We start from the raw sequence: 21,751 nt of genomic DNA on the forward strand, positions 1-21,751 counted from the left end.
AAGAGGGGAGCTGCCCAGGTCCCAGTCCTTCTAAGGCGCTAAATTGAAGACCTTAACAGAGTGACTATTGGTGCCAAAGACCCAGTTCCTGCTGGACTTAGGGTGATAACAGGAGAGATGGTGAGTGGGTACAGGGCGCAAGTGCCCAGAGGAGTTAACTCAAACTGGTGGGATCTGTTCCAGCCTGTCAGTCCCTGACGGGTGTAACTTCCCTCCCCTAGGGGCCTGGCACATCTCTTTAGCCCTGGTGGCCATGCTTTCTCACCCAGCCTTGTCCCAGGCCTGCATTTCTGTATATATTGCTGTGTATCGTGTGTATGTATTTATTCCTGGACAGGTGTGTTCTTCTGCAGCCCTTGCCTGAAAGTAAGGTATAGGATTGGGTGAAGATCAAAATACCAGGGCCAACTAAGACAGCCAGCTCTTCTTCCCTCCCCAAACCCTTGGGAACTGGCCAGTCCCAAGACTGCCCTGACAATCAGGCAGGCTTCCCCACCATGAGTCCTAGGCATGCCTCGTGGCTGGCATGAGAAGGCTTGGCTCTAGTGGGCACTGCTGGGGGGGACCTCCACCACTGACCCCCAGGCCCTGCCTTCCCTGCACAGCCAGGCTGAAGGGGCCTGAGCCGTGAGAGGGTAGCTTCCCCCAACTCAAGCACATCAGGCAGAGGGGTGGAGAAAGTTTTTTGGTTTTGTTTCTGAAGTGGTGCCTGTACCTCCAGCCTCCAGGGGGCCTCTGCTGGCCCCACTCACTGCCCCACCCAGGCATCACCATCCCAGCACTTTGCTCCATGTCACCCATAGATGCCCTTTGCTGAATGTACCTGAGTGTGTGTATTTAAAAGGATCACACAGACATCAGAGAATTTATGGCTTTGTATCCAATAAAAGATGGTGAAACTGGAATATCTGCCTCTGGGAAATAGATGTCGGTCCTCTGCAGTTGAAGTGCGCTGAAGCAGGAAGGAGGGGGGATGACCTGATCTGTATCAATGGGGCGAAGGAAGCATCCAAAGGCCCGTCTTGGCACTGCAGGTTGCTGTCCTGCCCAGTTCATTCCCTTTCAGTGTCTGCGTGTGGACAAAAAGCCTTGAGGTGCCATTTCTGAGACTCAGCCATCTTTTTAAGGGCAAACCCAGCACAAGTACAGCAGGAGCACTGCCCAGTCCCTCACTGGCTCGCCCACCTCCTCAGGAGGCTCTGGCCAGCCAACCAGGCTTTAGCCTGGGAGAGACCAAGTTGCCCAACATGGTTTGGCTTCAACTTCCCTATACTACCAAATGGGGTTGCCCCATGGATTTGACTACTCGGGTCTTGAAACATTAAAAATCAGAAAAACAAATATGTGTTTAGGCTTAAACCATGTGTGGCTCTAGCATCAATCAAGCAGATGAGCATTTATCCCCATAACTCTGACCACCTGTTCTTGTCTTCATTATACATTTAGAACAGCTGAGACTCAGAAAATATTAGTCTACCCAAGAACCATCAAGTTGGGAGAGATGCCAGATTCCAAAGTCTGGACCTGTCCACTGCCTCATTCCACTTTTCAGTCCATCTAACCAGGAGTGGTTGGACTCAGAAATTAAAAACAAAAAACCCTTCCCACTAACAAGAGGCAAAAGCATCAGTGGCTCAATATGACTTGAGTGTTTACCTCTAGCTTTCACAATGATCAATTACAATTAGACCCTGATTTCCAGTATCTGTGCTGACCAATCCAAACTCAACACTGGTCAGAAGAGAGCAAAATGAGACCAGGTGGGTGGCTCCTTCAGTGGACTTCTAATACGTCACTACAGTTTAGAGGATATGGCCTCTCTAAGACATTCCTCCAAGAGACCTCAACCTCAGGATCCTGACTATGAGGGACCAAAGACTGAACCACAATAATATGGAAGTGCAAGGGGCAAACAGGTCATGCAACACATATACTCAAACCCAGAGAAGCACTGGGAGCAGTGCCTGGTTAGGCCAGGGCTAAATAAGATAAATTCAGAAGAAAAAGAAGGGACTCCACATCTCCCAGCTGCTTCTGGGACTGAGACACCACAGTGAAACTGGGAAAGGGGCCACTCTGGTGGGGCTCCCTGCAGGCAGTGTGACCCACACTCTGCCTGAACAACAGAGCTACTGAAGACAGCCCAAAAGGAGGGAAGATAATATTTCTACCTTTTGGGTGACTACATACAAAACTAAAATCCTGAGCTGCAGTCAAAGACATTTATGAGTAAAACTCCTGTCCCCAAGGAATTTGCAAAGTGAATTCGAAGCCTTAAGGTTTATTTAAATAACCCCCAGTTAGAACAGAGTGGGACAATCACTACACCTTCCCTGTAACACCAATTAACCAAGACAAGACAGAGAAAGTAAGGGCACCCTGCAGCCAGCCTGCCAGCCACTGTGTAAGCGGTGGGGTGCCTCTCAATGGAGGCGGCCACGACCTCGGCCCCGGCCAGCAGCTGGAGGTGCATCCACTGTTGAGCGAGGGTTCTTGATGGTTTCATCTACGGACACAATAAGGCACGCAGCTTCAGAAGCTGCAATCAGGGCATTGATCCGAACAATGGCTGGCTCCCACACGAAGGCCTCGAAGTTGTCAGCAATGTCCTCATTGTTGATGTCTACTCCATACCACATGCCCCCCTAAAAGATCAGGAGAGGGAAGGTAACATGGAAATGCTTTCAAATTTCTTCTCACATACTCTTCCCTTCATAAGACCAGGGACGTTAGGAATCCTGACTCTGAACTTGCTGGCACTTCCCTGAGGAAGATGGCACCAGCCTATGTCATCACAACAGGAACCCAGAAGTCCACCTCTTCCCACCCCTGCTCCTGCCACTGCCAACCATCCCCTTCGAGCCCTGGATATACTGATCATACAGAGCTCTGGCCCACTCCCAGGCAAGCTGCTGTTTTGGGGAGGCCCTACCTCAGTCCCACCTAAGGACTGCATAAATCAAACCATGGTTCTCAACAGGAACAATTCATTACAGGAGAAGGGATCACACTCTTGGGAGGACTGAAGAAACCCTGGGACCTCTGGTCCAGGCACTGTGGCTTTGCCTCTGCCCTCAGAAGCAGCACAGTTAGTTGGTACCGAGTTTAGTTCCAGCACTGTCACCTGGGCTGAGTGCATAGAGTGTGAGTAATCACAGCACACAGATCTAGCCCCATCCACCCAAATCCCTGGACCCCCCCAAAAAAGCAAGCACCCACCTGAGCATGCCGAGCCCGCAGCTTGTTGAGGATGTTTGTAGCATCAAAGCCAGCATTGTCACACAGCTGGCGTGGGATGATTTCCAAGGCTTTGGCGTATGCTCCAATCAACAGCTGCTGTTTGCCCGGAATAGTCCTTGAGTAATCCCGCAGGTACTTGGATAGCTCCATCTCAATGGCCCCACCACCAGCCACCACCGAATCGTTCTGTAGAGACCAGACCCATTTCTCAACACAGGTGGTACCCATGGTCCAAGATCCAGCCACAGAAAAACTGAGCCACTCAGCCAATAGGACCCGCAGCCCAGAGAATATTTCCTCATTACTTCCCCCAACCCAAGTGCCAGGAAGTCTATACGTGGTCCTTGTCTAGCACATCCCAACTTCACTGAACTTTATGCTTTCTGACCATCCTCAAAGTCGCCCACAGCTGAGAACACTGGCACAATCCCTGGGACGGCTGACTGACTCAGGGCCACAGTTTGCTCACAGCACCACGTCTTAGCCTGTAAGGCAGCGTGACCTATTCTGAGAGACTGAGGCTGTTTCCCTATGATTCGTGAGGCAAACGAGGGCCTGAATGCCACCCAGGGAAGGACTTATTACACTGATCCAGGGTCTCATCAGCTTGTGGGGCAAATGGGCCGTGAAGGCAGGAAGCCAGCCCAGTACCTTGATGGCCCTCCTGACAATCATGATGGCGTCGTGCAGGGACCTCTCTGTCTCCTCCATAAATTGCTCAGCTCCGCCTCGGAGGATGATGGTGCAAGTCTTAGCCTTGGGGCAGCCAGTGAAGAAGTTGTACCTACATTCAGGGTTAAATCATACATGTGAAGTCTTGTCTGCTGCCAACTTGCTGTGTTCTGACCTCACCAAACACTCCCAACCATCTGCAGCTATTCTTCTGTTTCCCCCAGAGGTTCCCCAATCCCACCCTTAAAAGATATCTTGGTAATGTCTGGGGCTATACTGCTGGGACATAAGATTGTGGAGTCAAACTTCAGATCCAATGTGATCTTCCCCCACAAAATACACTATGCCTGAGCTCTTCATGCCCCAAAAGGTAAGAGGTCCAAAAAGAGTAGCACATGTTGTATTCCACACTCAAAGGATGGCAGGAGGCCATACCCAGGCGAGTCTCGTGAGCTCAGCCAAGATGCAACTGAGGCCTGTGGCTCACCTCTCGCCTCCAATCTGGGCTTCTTCGAAGACCTGGCAGCGGCCCAGCACATCTGCTGACAAAGCATTCACACTGGTCTGGATGGAGCCTCCACAGGCCTGAGGAGCACAAGAGGACAAGATCACCCAACAGTGAAGGCTCACACCAGGCTAGCAAGCTTCCTGCCACCTAGTCTCAAAGCCAATTCCCATGCCAGACTCTGCCCCAGTGCCCCAGAGCCCTCTGCCCTGGATAACCCACTCTCGCCCCTGACCTCCAAATGATCCTTTCCCCTTCCGAAAGGAAACAACATAGAACTAAGGCATGTGAAAGACAAATAGGCCTAGTTAAAAGGAAATGAGGACCCATTGGTTCACCCAACACCCCTCCCCCATTTGTTGGGCCCAACAAATGAAGTCAGGGTCAGTGCTTTAGATTTAAGGCGCCTTGGGTGAGACCCGGAAGAAGGAAGAAAACCTGGCTGGAAGCATCAATACTTGAGTGTATGCAGCTAATCACAGCATTACTGCTAGGTTCCCTCACAAATCAAACTTTCTGGTGTGTCTTGGTTAGACTAACTTGTATCTGAGCTCACACACACTGGGACTGAAGTGCTTTAAGGCAAGAAGTTAAGAAAACAGGCCTGTATGCACATGCCAACCTGAGAGCGCACTCCTGTCCACCAGCGGTAAGTAAATACCCCCGCCCCGCCAGGGCCACAGAGGCCAAGGAGCAGCCTGTGAAAGCTGGCTTACCATCATCGTCCTCTTCAGGTCCTCCTCTGGCACTCGGCCAGCACAGAACATGTCCCTGTCAGCAAAGTACTGAGTGGCCACATCTCCAATGGGGAGTTTCGACAAGATGACTTTGGCTCCAGAATGATGGATCTTCTCTAACTTGTCATACAGAATGTTCCACTCAGCATCCACAATCGCCTGATAATCCTAAAGACACAAGGATGAGGGTGCTTTGGGGAGGAGGTTAACATATACGGTGGGCCAAAATACATCTCCCATGATAGAAGTATGCTAATTTATTTGAGAATTAATGAGGATAAAGAGGATAGCCTCTCCTCAGTCCAAATGAAAAAGGACCCTGTCAGGTAACTTAGGAACCACCTAAAACTTTCAAACACAAAAGCAGAAAGTAACCCCAGAACTAGAAGCTACTCCAGAGCTGGTATTGCCAACATGGGAGAAATACTTCAGTCTGGATTAGTACTAGCCTCCACTGGGGCCCTCACCCATGGAGTTCCCAATGACAAGACCCCTTTCCCCAAAGATCATTCTGCACTGGGGACACACTTCCCAAGAGTTCATGCTTTTCGCTGGGTGACAATGCTACCTCCAGAGAGCCTCGGTTATATCCATGATGGCGGCACACTTCTCCCTGCAGCACAGAACTTGGTCTAAATGGGAAAGAACCCGCAACTGCCCAAACCAAAGAATCAAAGTTCGGGCTCTCTGTATAGCTTACAGAGCCCCTGCCAGCCCTCTCTGGGGCTAGAGGATAATATTTCAGCAGGTCTGTCCTCTCCAAAACTCCTCAAGTCCAGGTCACTCAGAGAGTACAGAGTGAGAAAAGACATGGTCTCAGTATTTAGACACCAATATTTAGGGTGACAGGAGAATAAGGGGACCCACAGAGGCTTAAAAAACAAGAGCTGTGCCCAGGACAACCACAAGAACTGAGGCTTTGGCCCAAAAAGCCATTTCCATGCCACTGCCAGCTGTTAGGACCTACCTCAACTGTGTGCACTCTGACTTCAGCATTATCTTTCTCAGCTTTCAGTTCGAGCTCAACATTTAACAGGGCAATCTTTGGATTATGGTACTTTTTGGGTTGCATTTCAAACCCTGCATATGAGAAAGTCTTCTTGAATGCAACACCAGCTACCAGCTGGGAGTCCTGTTCAAAAAAAAGAAAGAAGTTCAACAGTTCAGTACTGGAATGAAATGAAACCAAACTGGTGTTGTGTTGGACTAATGCATGTCCATTCCTGTGAACCTGAAAAAGTTAACTGTGTATATTTCATTGTTGCAACAAAATCTTTCCATTATCATAAAAGCTGGGGAAAATACAAAACATAGCACAGGCTGTCTAATGCCTTCTCTTTCAACCCCAACACCCCAGTCTTGTACTGCACACACCTATACATGCCCCTCCCTACCTGCAGTGCACCCACTATGTACACACACATACAAGCATGTTTGCTGTAGTTTAGATGCTTCCTCTTCCCAGGAGATGAAGCCAAAAGATCCTAAGTGTCAGAAATCTCCTGCACAGTTCCCAGTCTCTAACTGTGGCTTCCCATATCTCAGTTCCTCAAAACATGAATTTTAAGACATTCCTGTGGGTTGGATTTAATAGTAGGGCATAATAGAAAGCATGTTGAACCCAGGACTGACTTCAGCACTGTACGGAGACTTAGGTTAACATCTCAGGCCCGTCTTACTAAATGACCAAATCATTTCCCACTCCATCAAAAGGGGTCTTCAGTTCAATGACCTCAATGTCCTCTGCCAGTACTAATCTACAATCCTGACCTGTAATATTGGAGCCTATCAGTGAAAAGATTCTTGCATCACTTAAATCCACAGCCTCCTAAAGGGGGTGAGGACTGAGCTGAATCAAGATGACTGAGCAGAAATTAGACAGAAAAATAGGAAGAAAGAGGTGTTGCCAAGAGGCAGAGGTGAAAATCAGGGACTGAAAAGGCATTTGCAGTTGCTGGGATATACAGTAGAAATTAGGGAACAGTTTAGGAGAATCTTATAGGCTCTGAGGCCTGGCTCTTATCCTGTAGGCAGTACAGACCCCTAGAAGGCTTTGCACACAGGAAAGTAAATTGGGGAACTTCACCTTGCAACAGACTAGAGCAAGGGCAGCCACTGCCGGGACGACAGTCTTGGGAATAAGTAAAAGAGACGGATTAAAGAAGTAAATAGTCAACTGGTAGGCAAAAATGAGACAATGATTGAAAGGTTATGAGATGGAAAGGTTTTCAAGGATGATCCTGGATTTCTGGTTCACATGTCTGAATAACTGGTGGTGATACCAGCTACATCAAGGAATATAGAGAATGCTAAGGGTTTGGAGGACAGGCTAATGGGTTCAGTTAAATACACAAGCATGAGGCTCAGGGGAGGAGGGAAAGCTAAAGATACAGATCAGGAAGTTCAGTTAACTCCTGAGAATAAGTAAATAATTACTACCATCACTCATTGAATCCTATCTTTTTTAAAGATTTTTTGTTTGTTTTTAGAGAGGGGAAGAAAGGGAGAAAGAGGGAAAGAAACATCAATGTCAGAAAGAAACACTGGTTGCCTCTTGCGTGCGCCCCAAAGACCTGCAACCCGCCATGTGCCCTGACTAGGAATCGAACCGGCAACCTTTCGCTTTGCAGGATGACTCCCAACAAACTGAGCCACACTGGTCAGGGTTCTCATTCACTGAACTGTGTGTGTCAGGTTTTGTTTGTGTTTACATGCATTTAAGGAATGTGGGAAAGTCTAAGGAAAACACAAGTGGGGCTTAAAGCTCCTGGCTTTCTCACAAGGTAAGATTATTAGTTAGTGAATGCCAATCTAATTCCAAGGATTTAAGGAAGTAGGAAGGCCAAGGAGAAGATAAAACATTGTTAGCAAGGCAGTGGGTAAAGAAAACGCCAGCAAGCCACCATGTAGAGAATGGGCTGCAAAATGAATGTGGTGCTGGGGACCACAGACGGGAATGGCTTCCGTATTCCTCCCAGTTTTATTATACAGAGAACCTCAGCTCACTGACATGTGCCATGACAGTCAGGAGGAAGAGGAGGGAGAAGAACAGAGTGCAAGTGCAACTTGGAAGGGTAAATGTCAAAGAACAAAAAGGGAACAGCTAGGCTGTAACACGTCAAGCAAGTTTCGCCCTGTCCAAATCACTTCACGCGGGCAGGCCAGAGACCAAAAAAGGTCCAAAGCGGCATGGAGACACTGACATCAGAGAATGTTTCCAGATACTACTGTGCTGGAAAAGAATGAGCTACAGTTATGCTGTGCTGTACAGCAGATACCAGCCACATGTTGCTTATTTAAATTTAAATAAGCGCAAATTAAATGTAAAAATTCAGTTCCTCAAGTGTTTAGTAGTCACACCTGGCCACTGGCTACCATACTGTACAGTGCAGATATTTAACAGCCTCATCTCATAGAAAGTTCTATAAGGGCAGCACTGAGTTAAGAGCTACACATGCTGATACGGAACTGATTCTAAAATATGTTGTTAAATGGACAAAAGCAAGTTAACAGAAAACTATGTATTGTAAGCAAGCACTGTGTTTAAGAAAGCAATATTTACACGTGTTTATAAAAGCACAGATTATTCTGGAAGAATACACACTTAATAGTGGTTGAATCTGGGGCAGGAGTGGTAGAGAAGACTTTTATTTTTTTCCTTTAGGTCCTTCAATAGTTTGAACTATGTATCATCTATTCAAAATAAATGAGTAAAAGAAGGGAGAACATGGCCATATCTCTTGGAGAAGAATGGACTAAAAAGTACTGCTCAGATTCATTGAGAAGGCCATAAATAATTTACCAGAGCTAGCCCTACTCCCTCCCACATCAACACTGGGATTCTGAAAATCAGCCACTTGAGTCTTCATTCTGCTAAGAAGTAAATATAGGTCTACAGAGGTTACATAACATATCTGTAATCACAGCCTATCATGGCATTGGAAGAGTACAGTCCAAGCCTGACTTCCAGTCCTACACGTGTTTCTCTACCCATCAAGTTGTTCTCCTCCTATACCAAGCTGACTGAAGGGTCAATGTGAAAGCAGGAGTCTCCTAGGGAGGCTGTAGCAGGATTACCTCTAGGGCTCCACCCTGTACTTTCTTGATGCCAATCATTTTAAGTTGCAGCAAATCATCGAGCATCATTACCGCATCCACCACCATCTTAGCGAAGAAGGCCTTCTGTTGGGAAATCAGCTTGGAGCTCAGAGCAGTCATGGCACATTTTTCCAGCAGCTTCCTCTGCTCCCTGGGACACAAGGGTGAGACCCGCATCAGGACTTGAAGCCCCTTGTCTGATTCTACTGCAATGTGGAGGTAGTTCCCATTCAACCTCTAAATTCAACCCTCACTAACTTCTTCTGTATCTTCAGGGCATATTACCAGTGACAGATGGTGACTGCAGTCAACACAACTTTTAAACTACAGTCCACCAACCCTTTTGTGCAGCACAGGCTGGGGCACAGCCAAAGGTCTAGCCAAAGCCAAGAGCCAGAGAGCCCAAGTCCATGCAGAGATTACAACATCAAGCTTCTGACAAAGCCCACCACAAACTTACACTTTATCTTCCCTCTTCACAGTCACAGCGATCTCTTTGATCTTGTTAACTGCCTGCCAAGAACAGAAGCTGAGTTAGTCTCTCATGCTACAAACTGGAGAAGTGGATCCCAACCTCTCTTGCTAATCCCTAATTTGTTTACTCCCACATCTTAAGCATTTTTATTCTATAGCTGAAACAATATGTCTACGTCTTATAGCTGCCCAGAAAAATGTAAATCTCTATAGTTTAGAAAACTACCATAGTCTGAAATGTAGACTAGGTATAGTTCTAAGGAATCATAAGGACACTTCCAAGATTTAGTTCTGGATATGCAGATAACACACTAAAATAAGTGAGTGAAAACATGCTATGACACTAGGTTAACACAAACCTATTGGCTTATGAAAAACATCCATAACTTCTAGCACCTTATATATTAAGTAGATGTTATATAATATCATATATCTCATTTGAATGTCACCACCCTGGAACAGAAATAGTAAAGAAAGTAAGGCCTAGAGAGAACGAAGATCAAAGGTCAATAAAAGCCATGTTTCAAGATGTGTTGTGAAGTACTTGATAAAAACAAAAATAGCTCTCATTTCCTGAGAGCCTATGATATATCTACATGATAAGACTATCAACTATCTAATCAAATAGCTAGTGAATTATAGAACTAAGGCTCCCAGGGAGTAGAATTTAGAAAATGTCCAAGGAACTCTTCCCAGTCTCTCTATACTCCAGTAAAGGTATTATCCTAAGAGAAATACAAAGGTGCCAGGCACAACGCCAAGTTAGCCAGTTCTTACATACCAACTGCGTGGCAGTGCGGAAAGCTCGGATGATGATTTGTGGGTGCAGACCTTCCTCCACATAGGGCTTCACTTGCTTCAAAAACTCCGCAGCCAGCAGGGTCACTGAGGTGGTGCCATCACCAACCTGGAAGAGGATAGGACATTCATGTTTAGGGATAAACCCCAAAACTCTATTTTCAGGCAATCTATCCACTTAAACTGGGCACTGTTTAAATGGGTGTGAAGCTTTAATATGGAAGCATAGTTACTGCCAAAAGTAGAGGGAAGGTGATGGACATTAGGTATCCATCCCATCGAATGGTTCTGAGCTACAAAATTAATTCCCCAGCAAGGCCCATTCCCCAAAGAGGACTGATTTGGACAATTAAATTTCCTTGGGATATAAAATTATATCTGTTAATTATCTGAGAACTTAGTACATACAAGGCACTATAATAAATAAGACAGTCCCAGTCATACTTATAATACAATGCTTACATGTCACAAATAACCATAGTAGCAAGAGGCATGTATAAATAATCTTCAAAGAGTACAAAGTACAATAGGAGTTACAAAAAAATATATTTTCTAGCCAAATTCCTCTAAAATCTCCCAGGACCAGCAAATGCCCTTTATATGTTAAACCCTATTTGGAATAAGCAGATTACTAGTCTGCTAATCTTTCTTACATGTTATTTTTCTACAATGACATCTAATCCCTATTTTTAATGAGGGAGAAAAAGAATAAGAGCTCATAAGAAAACTGACAACCTCTGATTTGGAAAAACTTTATTTGTAACTTATGAGGTCTGTCCAGAAAGCCTCCAGCCATGTAATATAAAAAAGAGACATTTACTTAAGAAGATACAAGATATAAGAAACACTGTACATAGGACAATGACACCTCAGTCCTTTTCAGAGTAGGCACTTTGGGACCTCACAGTTTTCCCAGCATCTCTTCCACTGTTCAAAACACTCTGCAAAATCCTTTGTTGGAATCTCCATCAGCTGCCCCTTGTATTTTCCTGAATCTCATCAACAGTCTGAAATCTATTCCCTTTCAAAGGTGTTACTTGCAGTGTTGGGAAAAGCCAGAAGTCACAGAGTGCCAAATCTGGGCTATGGGGAGGTTGAGTTACCTGGGTGATTTGATGTTTTGCCAAAAAATCCTGCGTGAGACGTGATGCATGAGCAGGCGGCTTTTCATGATGAAGCTTCCAAACACCAGTCGTCCAGAGCTCTGGCCATTTTCATCGTATTGCATCTCTCAACCTATGAAGAACACCGAGGCTGTACTCCTTATTAACTATCTGACCTGGAGGGGTGTACTCAGGATGAACAACACCTTCCCAATCAAAAAAACACAATTACATAGTCTTGATCTTGCTGTGTCTTTGCTGCACCATCTTTAGGCATGGAGAACGAGGCGACTTCCATTGAGACAACTGGACCTTTGTTTCTGGGTGATAGTTGTAGACCCACAACACTTCTCCATTATGACCTTCTTGAGGAAATCTGGTTCATTGGTAGCAGTTTGAATCAAATCATTAGCAACTGCAGCATGAGGTTCCTTCTGCTCTGGCAGAAGCCACAGAATGAATTTTGCCACAACAGGGTTCATGCCTAGATTCTGCATCAAAATCTCAGACACAGGAGTTTTTGGAATCCCCAATCAGCTTCTAGTTCTCGCACTGTCAGTCGCCGTGTTGACTGCAGCCCATACATGTTCAACGTTCTCAGGTGTTCAGCTTGTTGCAGGCCTTCCAGAACATGGATCACTTTCAGCAGACTCTCCACCATCTTTGAAACATTTGTGTCACACTTTTATCTGTGCTGCACTCATTGCATCATCCCCGAAAGCCTTCTGAATCATTCAAATAGTTTCCATGGAGGAAATGTTCAAGCTTAACGCAAAATTTAATGCAGATTTGTTGCTCTACTTGCTCAGTCATTTTGAATGTGATGGCCACACAGTACACATGCTCACTCAACAGCATCTACCACCCCCCACTGACTATACAGTGAAGTCGTCACCGTTCACACATGCGCAATCTAGTCCACTGTCCTTGGCTGCCAGGTTACAAACCTTTCTCATTATATTAACAATGGCTGGACTTTTTCCAGGCAGATCTCATATACCCATTGTGTAATGTAAAGAATTCTCAATGGGGAAAAAGGGTTACTGCGGCAAAGAGTTTAAGCTGCTAAATTCCTGGCCAGAAGATAATGTCTTCAACAAGTGAATAATTTAACAGGTCAAATCCAGACTCTTCTCCTTTTAATTTTAGAAAAGTCCTACTGTTTAATAGGCTACATGTTCCTAATAAACCTTTTCACCTATCTTCAGGGCATATATGCAACACCCTAAAATATACACTTATCTCTCTCAACACTTATTATCAAGACTCCAGTGTTAGAAATGGTTTGTTAAAATAGTGAATGTTGACGTTTATTCTACTACCAATAAAATAGAAGAGAAACCGGAAAACTTAGGGTTTCCAGCCCATCTTCTTAATTTTTTTTTTTTTTTTTCAGTTTAACAGTTTATTTTGAAGGTCATTTAAAAAACAAAGTTAAAGAAAGCCCTGACTGATATGGCTCAGTGGGCTGGATATCATCCCGCAAACCAAAAGGTCTTCAGTTCAATTCTGGGCAGGGCCCATGCTTGGTGTTAGACCAGGTCCCTGGTTGAGGGTGTGTTTCTCTAACACATTGATGTCTCTCCCTTTCTCTCCTCATTCTCTCTCCCTTCCCCTCTCTCTAAAAATAATTTTTAAATAAAAATTAAAACAAAGTTAAAGACAATCAGAAAAATTTGCATGTAACACACTCATTAAATTAAGTACAGTGAAAAGTCAAAATAAGGAAAATGTTTTCTTCTGCAACTCCAATAACAAATCTTTGTCCTGAAGGTTCTTATACTTCCAAAAAAGGGGAGAAAATCACAGCAATTAAAGCTGCCTCTTAATCGTGTAAATCTAGTAGAAACCAAATTTTTCTGTTTTGTTCTTCAAACAGTGCCTTGTTTTTTAAGATATGCTAGAAATTCAATGGGATTTGGTGGTCTTTCCTTTGCAAGTACATCAAGTCCCTTTAATAAGATAGGCAAAACTGTCTGATATAGGTAGGCATGAGCTGGCAAAGACTGGAGATCCACTTCCTGTTTTGATTACTTTTCTGCATTATTCTTCTCATTTTCTACTATCCTTTCAACATTATCTGTGAGACCATACTCAGAGTGAGGATTTTCTGCAACCTGCATCTGTCCCTCCAGCATCTGCTCTGGCTCCATGGCAGACCCTGCCAAGTCACAGTGCCTGGACACCAGTCCCCGCCAGAGCTGTCCATTCTTAAAGAGCCCTGCAGTGCGTGACCAACTCCCAACACAAACCAAGTCCACTGTAAGTGATCCCATTTTATAAGGTCAAATTATTTCCCTAGCAACTCATATAAATGACAGCACACAGTACTAAGATCTCAGCAGTGGAATGGTGTAAATTTTACAAGATTAATTTCTTCTAAATATTTTTACAAGCATGTATTACTTTTGAAATTATAAGTTTAAATAGAAAAATCAAAAACTTTTAGAGAGGAGAGTGAAGGAGCAAGCAGGCATGTGTTTCAACCTATATTTATACACATCTGCTTGATTTTCTTACCTCAGCATCTTGGGATTTGGCAATGTCCACTAAAGTCTTTGCTGCAGGATGGACAACATCAAGGAGTTTCAGAATTGTGGCCCCATCATTAGAAATTGTGGCTTTTCCTTAAAAGGAACAAACACAAAATAAAACTTTAAAGTTCCTTTCTTAAATTCTGTCTTCTAGTTGGACTTGGAGCCCATGTACCCTTTATTAGGAGGGGGCAGAGGGGTTCATGGCAGGAATAAACTGATCTTTTTTAGAGTTCTGTGCACAAAGGGCCACCTAAAATCACAAGCTCCCAAAGATTATGAGCTCCTACTTTTCTATAAACAGCATTTAGCACACCTCAACTGGATGTAGATAATATTTTTAAAATGAGAATGAATAATCACTTAGATATTAACATAGTTAATATCCTAGTATCACATGTCAAGTAATATACTAAAACATAAAAGGGACCTTATTCTTTGTCTTGACAACGTGATACAATGGCAATGCCAGACGGTTCTATTTCACATTTCTAGGCTGTACCTCTCTATAAATTAACAGCCTCCTGAGCCCAACTTCTATGTATTCCTGCAGAGCTCAGCATTCAAGATCAAGCATGAAATGGAGCCACTTCATAGTGAGAAATCCCTCAAAGCCCTGAAAAGAAGTGAGTTTTCTGATGTGAACCTCTGCTAGCTCAATTCTCCCCAGAAGACTCCTGTCCTGCACACTGGCCTGAGGAACCCTGCAGACTTACCTCGGCCATCCACAATGAGCTTGTCCATGCCACGGGGACCCAGAGTGGTTCTTACGGCCTCAGCAATCACCTGGCAGGCACTGATGTTACTTACAAGCTGTGGAATGCCTTGGGAACTATCAGTCCCTTCTTTCAACAGGATAACTGGTGTGGGCTAGAAAAGAAAAAAACAATTGACTGCTTTTAAAAATCGTCTATTACAATGAGACTCAAGGAGGGAAGGGTAAGGAAAAATGCTCCCATCTCTCCCATAGCAGAAATATCTGGAGGTCTTTTTAAACCACATTCCCCCACTGTCCACCACATTCATTCCTTAAACAACCTCTATCTCCAGAGATGTTGCCAGGACCACAGCATACCTAGTAGGTATGCTAGAGAATGGTTTAGAAGCAATTATTTTATTTAAAAGAACAAATTAAATAGCAATGTGTTCTCTAGTGCCCAGGTGAATGAGCATAGCCTTTTCAACTTCTGACCGCATTCCGTGTTGAAGAATTAGGTCATGGCACTGGAGGAAGCAGCAGGCCATGCTCAGCTTCACCCTCCAGCAAAACATCCACTTATCTGCATTACAGCTTAATCCTAGAGAAGTAGATGGGACACTGATGCAAAACACCAGATGCCAACAGCTTCAGGTGCTGTCCTGGAGATGCCTAATGCCTAGGCAGGCAGCTTTACCAATGATGTTTAGCTGGAGTGTAGAGAAGTAGTCAGGCAGAGAAGCAAACAGCACCTTTGTTCTGCCTCACAAAATGACAACAAATCAATTCACACAGTAATATTTCCGTTTTTCATGCTGGCTCCATAAAACTTCCTGTGACTCATCTCCACTTACATACCCAAAAGTTGTTTTTCTCTTCCTATTTTGCAATAGCTTCCAAAACAGTCACTATCCCTATGGAGGTTTAATTTGCAGACTTGCTTGAGAAACTCTGGAAGACAGGGATACTTGCTTAAAGGGCCTGCTTAAATACCTTTGCCCCAATGACCATTAGCACAGACAGTAATTCATTAGCACAGCAAACCAGAGTTCTTTGTCCCTGCATCCAAGCTTGTACCTTCAGAGATGAGCTCATGAACCAGACTCAGTCTTCCCAGTGACTGTGACTAATTGTTTGTATGAAACAATATATTAAGGGTAAACATTGTTCCAAAACTTATGTTACATGTGTGCTCTTAAGCCATGATTTAAAATTTATAGCTACTGCCCATGTCCACCCCGAGGGGTACTTCAGGTGTCTGAGGAAAAGAGACATAGGAAAGCACAGGACTGTCTCACTCTTAACAATCAGGAGTCAAGAATTCACACACCACAAAGTCTAGCGTGATCCAAGAGGATGACAGCATCAGATTAACTCAACAATTCTTTAAAAGGTTCAATTTTTTTTGAAGATTTTATTTATTTTCAGAGAGAGGGGAAGGGAAGAAGAGAGGGAGAGAAATGCTCATGTGCGAAAGAAACATCAGTTGGTTGCCTCTCACATGCCCTCAATTAAGGAACTGGCCCACAACCCAGGCATGTGCCCTGACCGGGTACCAAACAGGCGAACCTTTCTGTTCATAGTCTGATATTCAATCAATGAACTACACAGCCAGGGCTAAAAGTTCAAATCTTTTGGCCAGTGAAGCTGAAGGATAGTGAATAAGCAGAAGGTTGGAATAAGGCTGAGGCAAGCAGGAAACAGACCACATGCTCACTTGTAGACTATGTTAAAGGGTTTGTATTTTACTCCTGCAAAGGGAAGTCCTAGAAAGCCTTGCAGCAGAGGAATGGCACAGTCTGACTTACATTAAAAAAACAAAACAAAACACTAGAGCCCTGGCTGGTATGGCTCAGCTGGTTGGAGCATTGTCTTGTAACTGGAAGGTTGTGGGTTCAGTTCCTGGTCAAGGAACATTCCTAGGTTTCAGGTTGGATCGTGGTCTGGGAATATACGATCCCCGATCTGGGCACATAGGGGAGGCAGCCAATCAATGCTTCTCTCTCACATCGATGTTTCTCTCTCTCTCTCTCTCTCTCTCTCTCTCTCTCTCTCTCTCTCTCTCTCCCTTCCTATCTAAATAAATTAAATTAAAAAAATTTTTTAAATCACTAGAAACTAGTTAGAAGAGGCAAGATATAATGTGTAAATAAAAAGGGGGCTAAAAAGACATCCAAGAAACTTCAATGAATAAGTTAGTAAGGAGGGTTCTGATACTTTGCATATTTGCTCTTTTGTTTCAACTTTTTCCTCATGAGCATATCACCCCTTGTTGTTGTTTTTTTTTAAAGAATGCCTATTAGAAAAGCCCCAGAATCTGGTACTAGGCATGTACTGGAGAGGGGGAAATTCTTTCCCTTTTCATTGTAGTGTCCCAAGTCTCAGGGTAAGAAATGGCTTCTCTACATTCTCAGCACTCTCTCAGGCCCCTTGCACCTTCTATAAGGAAAGACATGTCTGCTGGAAGGCTCCACCTAAATCATTCTTCATGGCTTCCTCAAGGCTTCTCTGGTCTATCTCTGTCCCACATGAAGACATGAGTTGAAATTAAAAACCAAGGTGAGTCTCAGATCCCTTCCTATTGCCTTCAGCAGATTCTTCTATCCCTCCAATAGGCTTATCCACCTCCAAATTGTATCCCCATCTACAAGAGCCACCTGCCACTACCACTGACACTACTTTCTTACCACCAGGCAAGTAATTCATCACACCCCCAATTCTTCCAGGAAATTTCAACAGCAGCTAACAAGGGCATCAAGAACAAGGAGTCTAACTACACTTCCTCTTGTGCACAACTTTTATACTGCCACCCATCCATCCTTCCTTTCCTCCTTTCTAGTTAGCCAAGTAAGCAACTTTATTCTTACCACCATTGATAACATTCAAATTCAATTATATGATAAAGCAATTCTATAAAATAACGTATTTTACTGAAATTTCCAGCTGAGGGAAGAGCCCTTCCTGACTTTTCTTCACAAACTTTCAGCACCTATAACAAGTTTCTTGTCCAATGCAGTGGTGTTTCACTTGGCCCTGTAGTTTAGGAGAAACCTATCAGGAAGTTTTAAGCACCTCATTGTGATTTTCTGCAATTTTTATTCTTCTACAGCTGGTAATCTTTCAGTGGAGACACCGAACTTGAGCCAAAGTGGCCCACTGCTGAAGCACCCTAGAGAAGAAACTCGACAGTTTCCTCACCAGCAGGAACATTCTCCTTTCTCCAGTGTCCAAAGCAGGTAGGTCTGCAGTTTCACTGGCCCCCTGTCACCCTTTCTTAAAAGTATGAGATTCCCAAAGATAAGGGCTACAATAATCTCAATTTGTAGAGTGCCTAGATTTGGCCACATATGAAGCAATATTCAGCAGCTTTTGGTGCTAAAAACTCAACTGTTAAATATACATATTCAAATGATATAAGCGATAAAGTAAGACAGCACTGGCTTCTTGACTTATTTTTGGAAAAGCATTGGCAGTATGGTAACACTAGATTCACTGAGAATTCTTAAATATAAAGCCAATAGGGATGGAAAGCAGTGGACCATACTTACCATATTGTTCCCTATGCTTTGTAGGCTCTAGAGAAATGGTAGGCTGGGTAGAGATCCTATGGGGAGGGAAAGGTAACAGACAGAACTAGACTGAACCACGCCAGGTCAAGCAGTATGGATCCCCTTCTACCAGTTCCCCAGGGACAGGCACTGTTAGGGAAAGCCCAGCTTCTGCCCCCAAGTTACTTTTTAATCTCATTTATTTTACTTATGTTGAGAAACAACTGCAGAATCCAGTCATCTGCCAAGGGGATAATGGAAGCCTTGGGAATTTCAGCTTAATGATCTTCCTGTTCATCTTCCTTAAAAACATGACGTTCTACAAAACCACAACAGGCATTTATATTCCAAGGCTTATAGTGCTCAATACCAAAGGCAAGGACATACATTCTATAGACGCTGTACCAAAGTCACAGGGCTGAGGTTTCAGGGAACCCTTTTACCTCTTTTCCAATCACAGAAATCTTCTAGAGTACCAAGGACTACTTCAATAACAGCAATGAGGATTCTGGGTGAAAGAAGTTTCATATTCGCATAACCCGTCAACACCGCAAAGAAACAGAGCAGGGGCCAGTTCAGGAAAAAAACCAAGTGTGGTGGTCTGTAGCCCCCTGGTGAAAGGTTTTATCACCAGATGGAACCTTGGTTTTGAGTCCTAGTTCTGTGAATGCCAGCCAAAACTTTCATGGTTGCCTTAGCAGAATAGCTAACATTTACTGGGTGCTTACTATATGCTGGCAGAGAAGGAAAACTCTGACTCCAAAAAACCTCCGCTGCCTTGCGGCATACCTCTTCAGGGGAAAGGCTAAGGGAGTAAACCCCGACAGAAAATCCGGAGCCGGAGTCCCTAAGGCGGTTTGACGTTGTAGTCAACACCGGCAACTCCTGCGGCGCACCTGAAGCCAAGCTGTATTGACTCCGTCTTTCCCTTGGACCCTTCAGCTGCGAAGAGAGGGGGGGTCTGCTGCATGGGCAACAGCAGACCCTCCATATCACCCTGCCCAGGCTCTGTAGCTTCAGCGTCATCACAAGATGTCAATTCAACACGGGAGGAGACAGATACCGTGTCACTCCCGAGTCGGACTGCACAGCCATTCTCGGCAGTGCAGATAGACTCTTGAGAAGCTACACCATCGTCTCTCGAGACGGACGGCTGCCGACGACGACGACTATATGCTGGACACTTTATATGTATTAGTTAATTTATTTCCTCTAACAGACTGAGGGCCAGAAATTTAATAACATGCTCAAAGTTGCTCTGGCCAGTGTGGCTCAGGTGGTTGGAGCACCGTCCCATACACCAAAAGGGTGAGTGTTCGATTCCCAGTCAGGACATATGCCTGGGTGACGGGTTTGATCTCCATTTGGGGGCCCTACAAGAGGCAACCAGTTATGTTTCTCTGTTACAGCAATGTTTCTTTTCTCTCTTGCTCCCTGTTCCTGTCCCTCTAAAAGCAATGAAAAAAAAAAAAAAAAAGAAGTCTTTGGGTGAGGATTTTCTTTAAAAAGGATAATTAAAAAAGAAGTAAAATGCTCAGTCACACCTCATAAGTGGCAGAGCAGAATTACAAACCTAGGCACTAAAGCATGGCTCCAGGGACCTTGTCTCAACTGTCCTACTATCCTGCCTCTGCACAGAAGATGAAGATGACTCCAGGTACAGGCAATGCTAATGACAGGCTGAAATGGCAATATTGGAGGCATGAAGGGGCGGAGAGGGTGTACAGATTGCCAGGTTCTTTCTATCTTGGGTACAAGCTGGATTCATAGGGTATTTGGTAGCCAAATGAACACCTCATAGATTTCAGTTTGACATCTACCTGAACAGGGAGATGCTGCAGGAAGCAGGGAAAAAGAAAAAACAAAAACCAGAACTGGTTCAAACTAATAGGTCAAAATGAATGAGTGAACTGCCAGTGCACAGAAAGCAGTATCTCAGTCACAAACACCCCTTCCGTTCCAGGTGGGAAGTGGAAATAGGGTACGGGGAGGAACACTTCGCAGAGTACATATATCACTGTCTAACCCCTATGCTGTACACCTGACAGTAATACAAAGTAATACTGAATGGAAACTGTAACTGAAAAATACAATTAAAAAAGAAGAAAATCCACAAAAACAAAAAAACACCCCCTTAAAAGCTGACCCTGTTCAAAAGCAATTCAAGAGATAGACCGACTATGAGATGGAGGAAAGAGACGCCTTGTATGGAAGAGAGGTGGACTACAGGTAGCCTCCAGGGTTCACCAACCCCCGTAATCTAAGAAAATGAGACCCAGAGTTAGGTGGCTAACTAGAAAAGTCTGGTCCAATGTCAAATCCGGAGGCGCAGACAGGGTAGGAATTAGAGTCCGGGCCTTCCCACCTCTCACGCAGTACCGCCACTTGCCCTGCCCATTTCCCTGGCTGAGAAGTGCACCCCAACAACCACCCGGTAACGGTACATTCAGTAGGCACTAAACATGTATCTATTTAATGAACAAGTGAATGAGTTAATTAAATTATGAGCATAGAGGTCTGTTTCCCTTTATGCAGCAATAGGCGGGTGGGGTACAGCAACAGAGATCCTGCGCTCTACCCACTCTAGGAAGCACACTTCTTTACCTCCGCATTTCCCAGGGCAGCCAGGGCTCCCAAGTCTGGCCACTGATTGCTTATGCATGCTAAATTCGCACTCGTTTTAACAAGGCCACGATTGTGGGGGCTCCAAAAAACTGGGTCCCTGACGCAGATCCGCTGCCAGAAACACCCCAGGGCTTGTCGCCCCCAGCCGGCACAACCAGAGCCTCCCCAAAAGTCCAGCATAGTTCTCGCCAAGGGCCCCTGCTCCGTGTCTGGGCCAAGCCAGACCAAGGCGTGCCGGAGCCGCCCGTAGGTAGGAAATCGGAGTGAGGACAGAATCAGTACGCAAAGAAAGGCCCTAGGCCAGTTGGCGCCAGCCACAGGCCCGAAAGCAGCAGATGATGGTGGATGGTGAAGGATGCACGAGACTCTACTCACCATCATTTTGTAAGCTTATTCTGTGGCCCGCTACGCTTCTTCTCCGCTCCGCGCCTGGCCCGCCCAGCAACCCCACAATGCCGCGCGCGAGAGAAATCCTAAGAAGGTTCGAACAGCGTTGGACCCAGAGAGGAAGCGGTCGGGCCACTTCCGCCACTCTATGGTTTGCTACCAGCGAGTCGGGGCGGCTAGAAAGGCCAGAGGTGGAGCCTCGGAGGGCGCCCTAGCTAGTTGGTTGTAGGTTTTTTTCTACGTTTATGAAGGATTCTAGGTCCGCCCGCTACACTTCCTCCTTCTACGCCCCCGGACGCCAGACCAAGGGATGAAATAAATACAAACATTTAT

General features: G+C 45.0%; 1 protein-coding gene and 1 pseudogene across 2 annotated transcripts; both read right to left on the reverse strand.

Moving 5' to 3' along the window:
* Window positions 1-2,261: 2,261 nt before the first annotated feature.
* On the reverse strand, window positions 2,262-21,539 carry CCT7 (chaperonin containing TCP1 subunit 7). 2 transcript variants are annotated; one of them, XM_090281432.1, is made up of 12 exons: window positions 21,407-21,539; window positions 14,878-15,031; window positions 14,148-14,254; window positions 10,508-10,633; window positions 9,713-9,765; window positions 9,232-9,403; window positions 6,122-6,286; window positions 5,134-5,322; window positions 4,400-4,497; window positions 3,892-4,024; window positions 3,220-3,336; window positions 2,262-2,645 (listed from the first exon to the last, which is right to left on the reverse strand). In XM_090281432.1, exons 1-12 carry the CDS (start codon window positions 21,410-21,412, stop codon window positions 2,424-2,426), a joined length of 1,542 nt encoding a protein of 513 aa, XP_090137558.1. In that variant the 5' UTR covers window positions 21,413-21,539; the 3' UTR covers window positions 2,262-2,423. The 2 variants fall into 2 exon arrangements, with proteins under 2 accessions (XP_090137558.1, XP_090137557.1); XM_090281431.1 differs by having other exon boundaries at window positions 3,220-3,426.
* LOC150006119 (protein dpy-30 homolog pseudogene) lies at window positions 13,453-13,780 on the reverse strand (annotated as a pseudogene).
* Window positions 21,540-21,751: the final 212 nt, after the last annotated feature.

This window comes from Furipterus horrens, unplaced genomic scaffold (genome assembly GCF_987537825.1).
Source record: "Furipterus horrens unplaced genomic scaffold, mFurHor1.1.pri manual_scaffold_6, whole genome shotgun sequence".
Taxonomy (NCBI): domain Eukaryota; kingdom Metazoa; phylum Chordata; class Mammalia; order Chiroptera; family Furipteridae; genus Furipterus; species Furipterus horrens.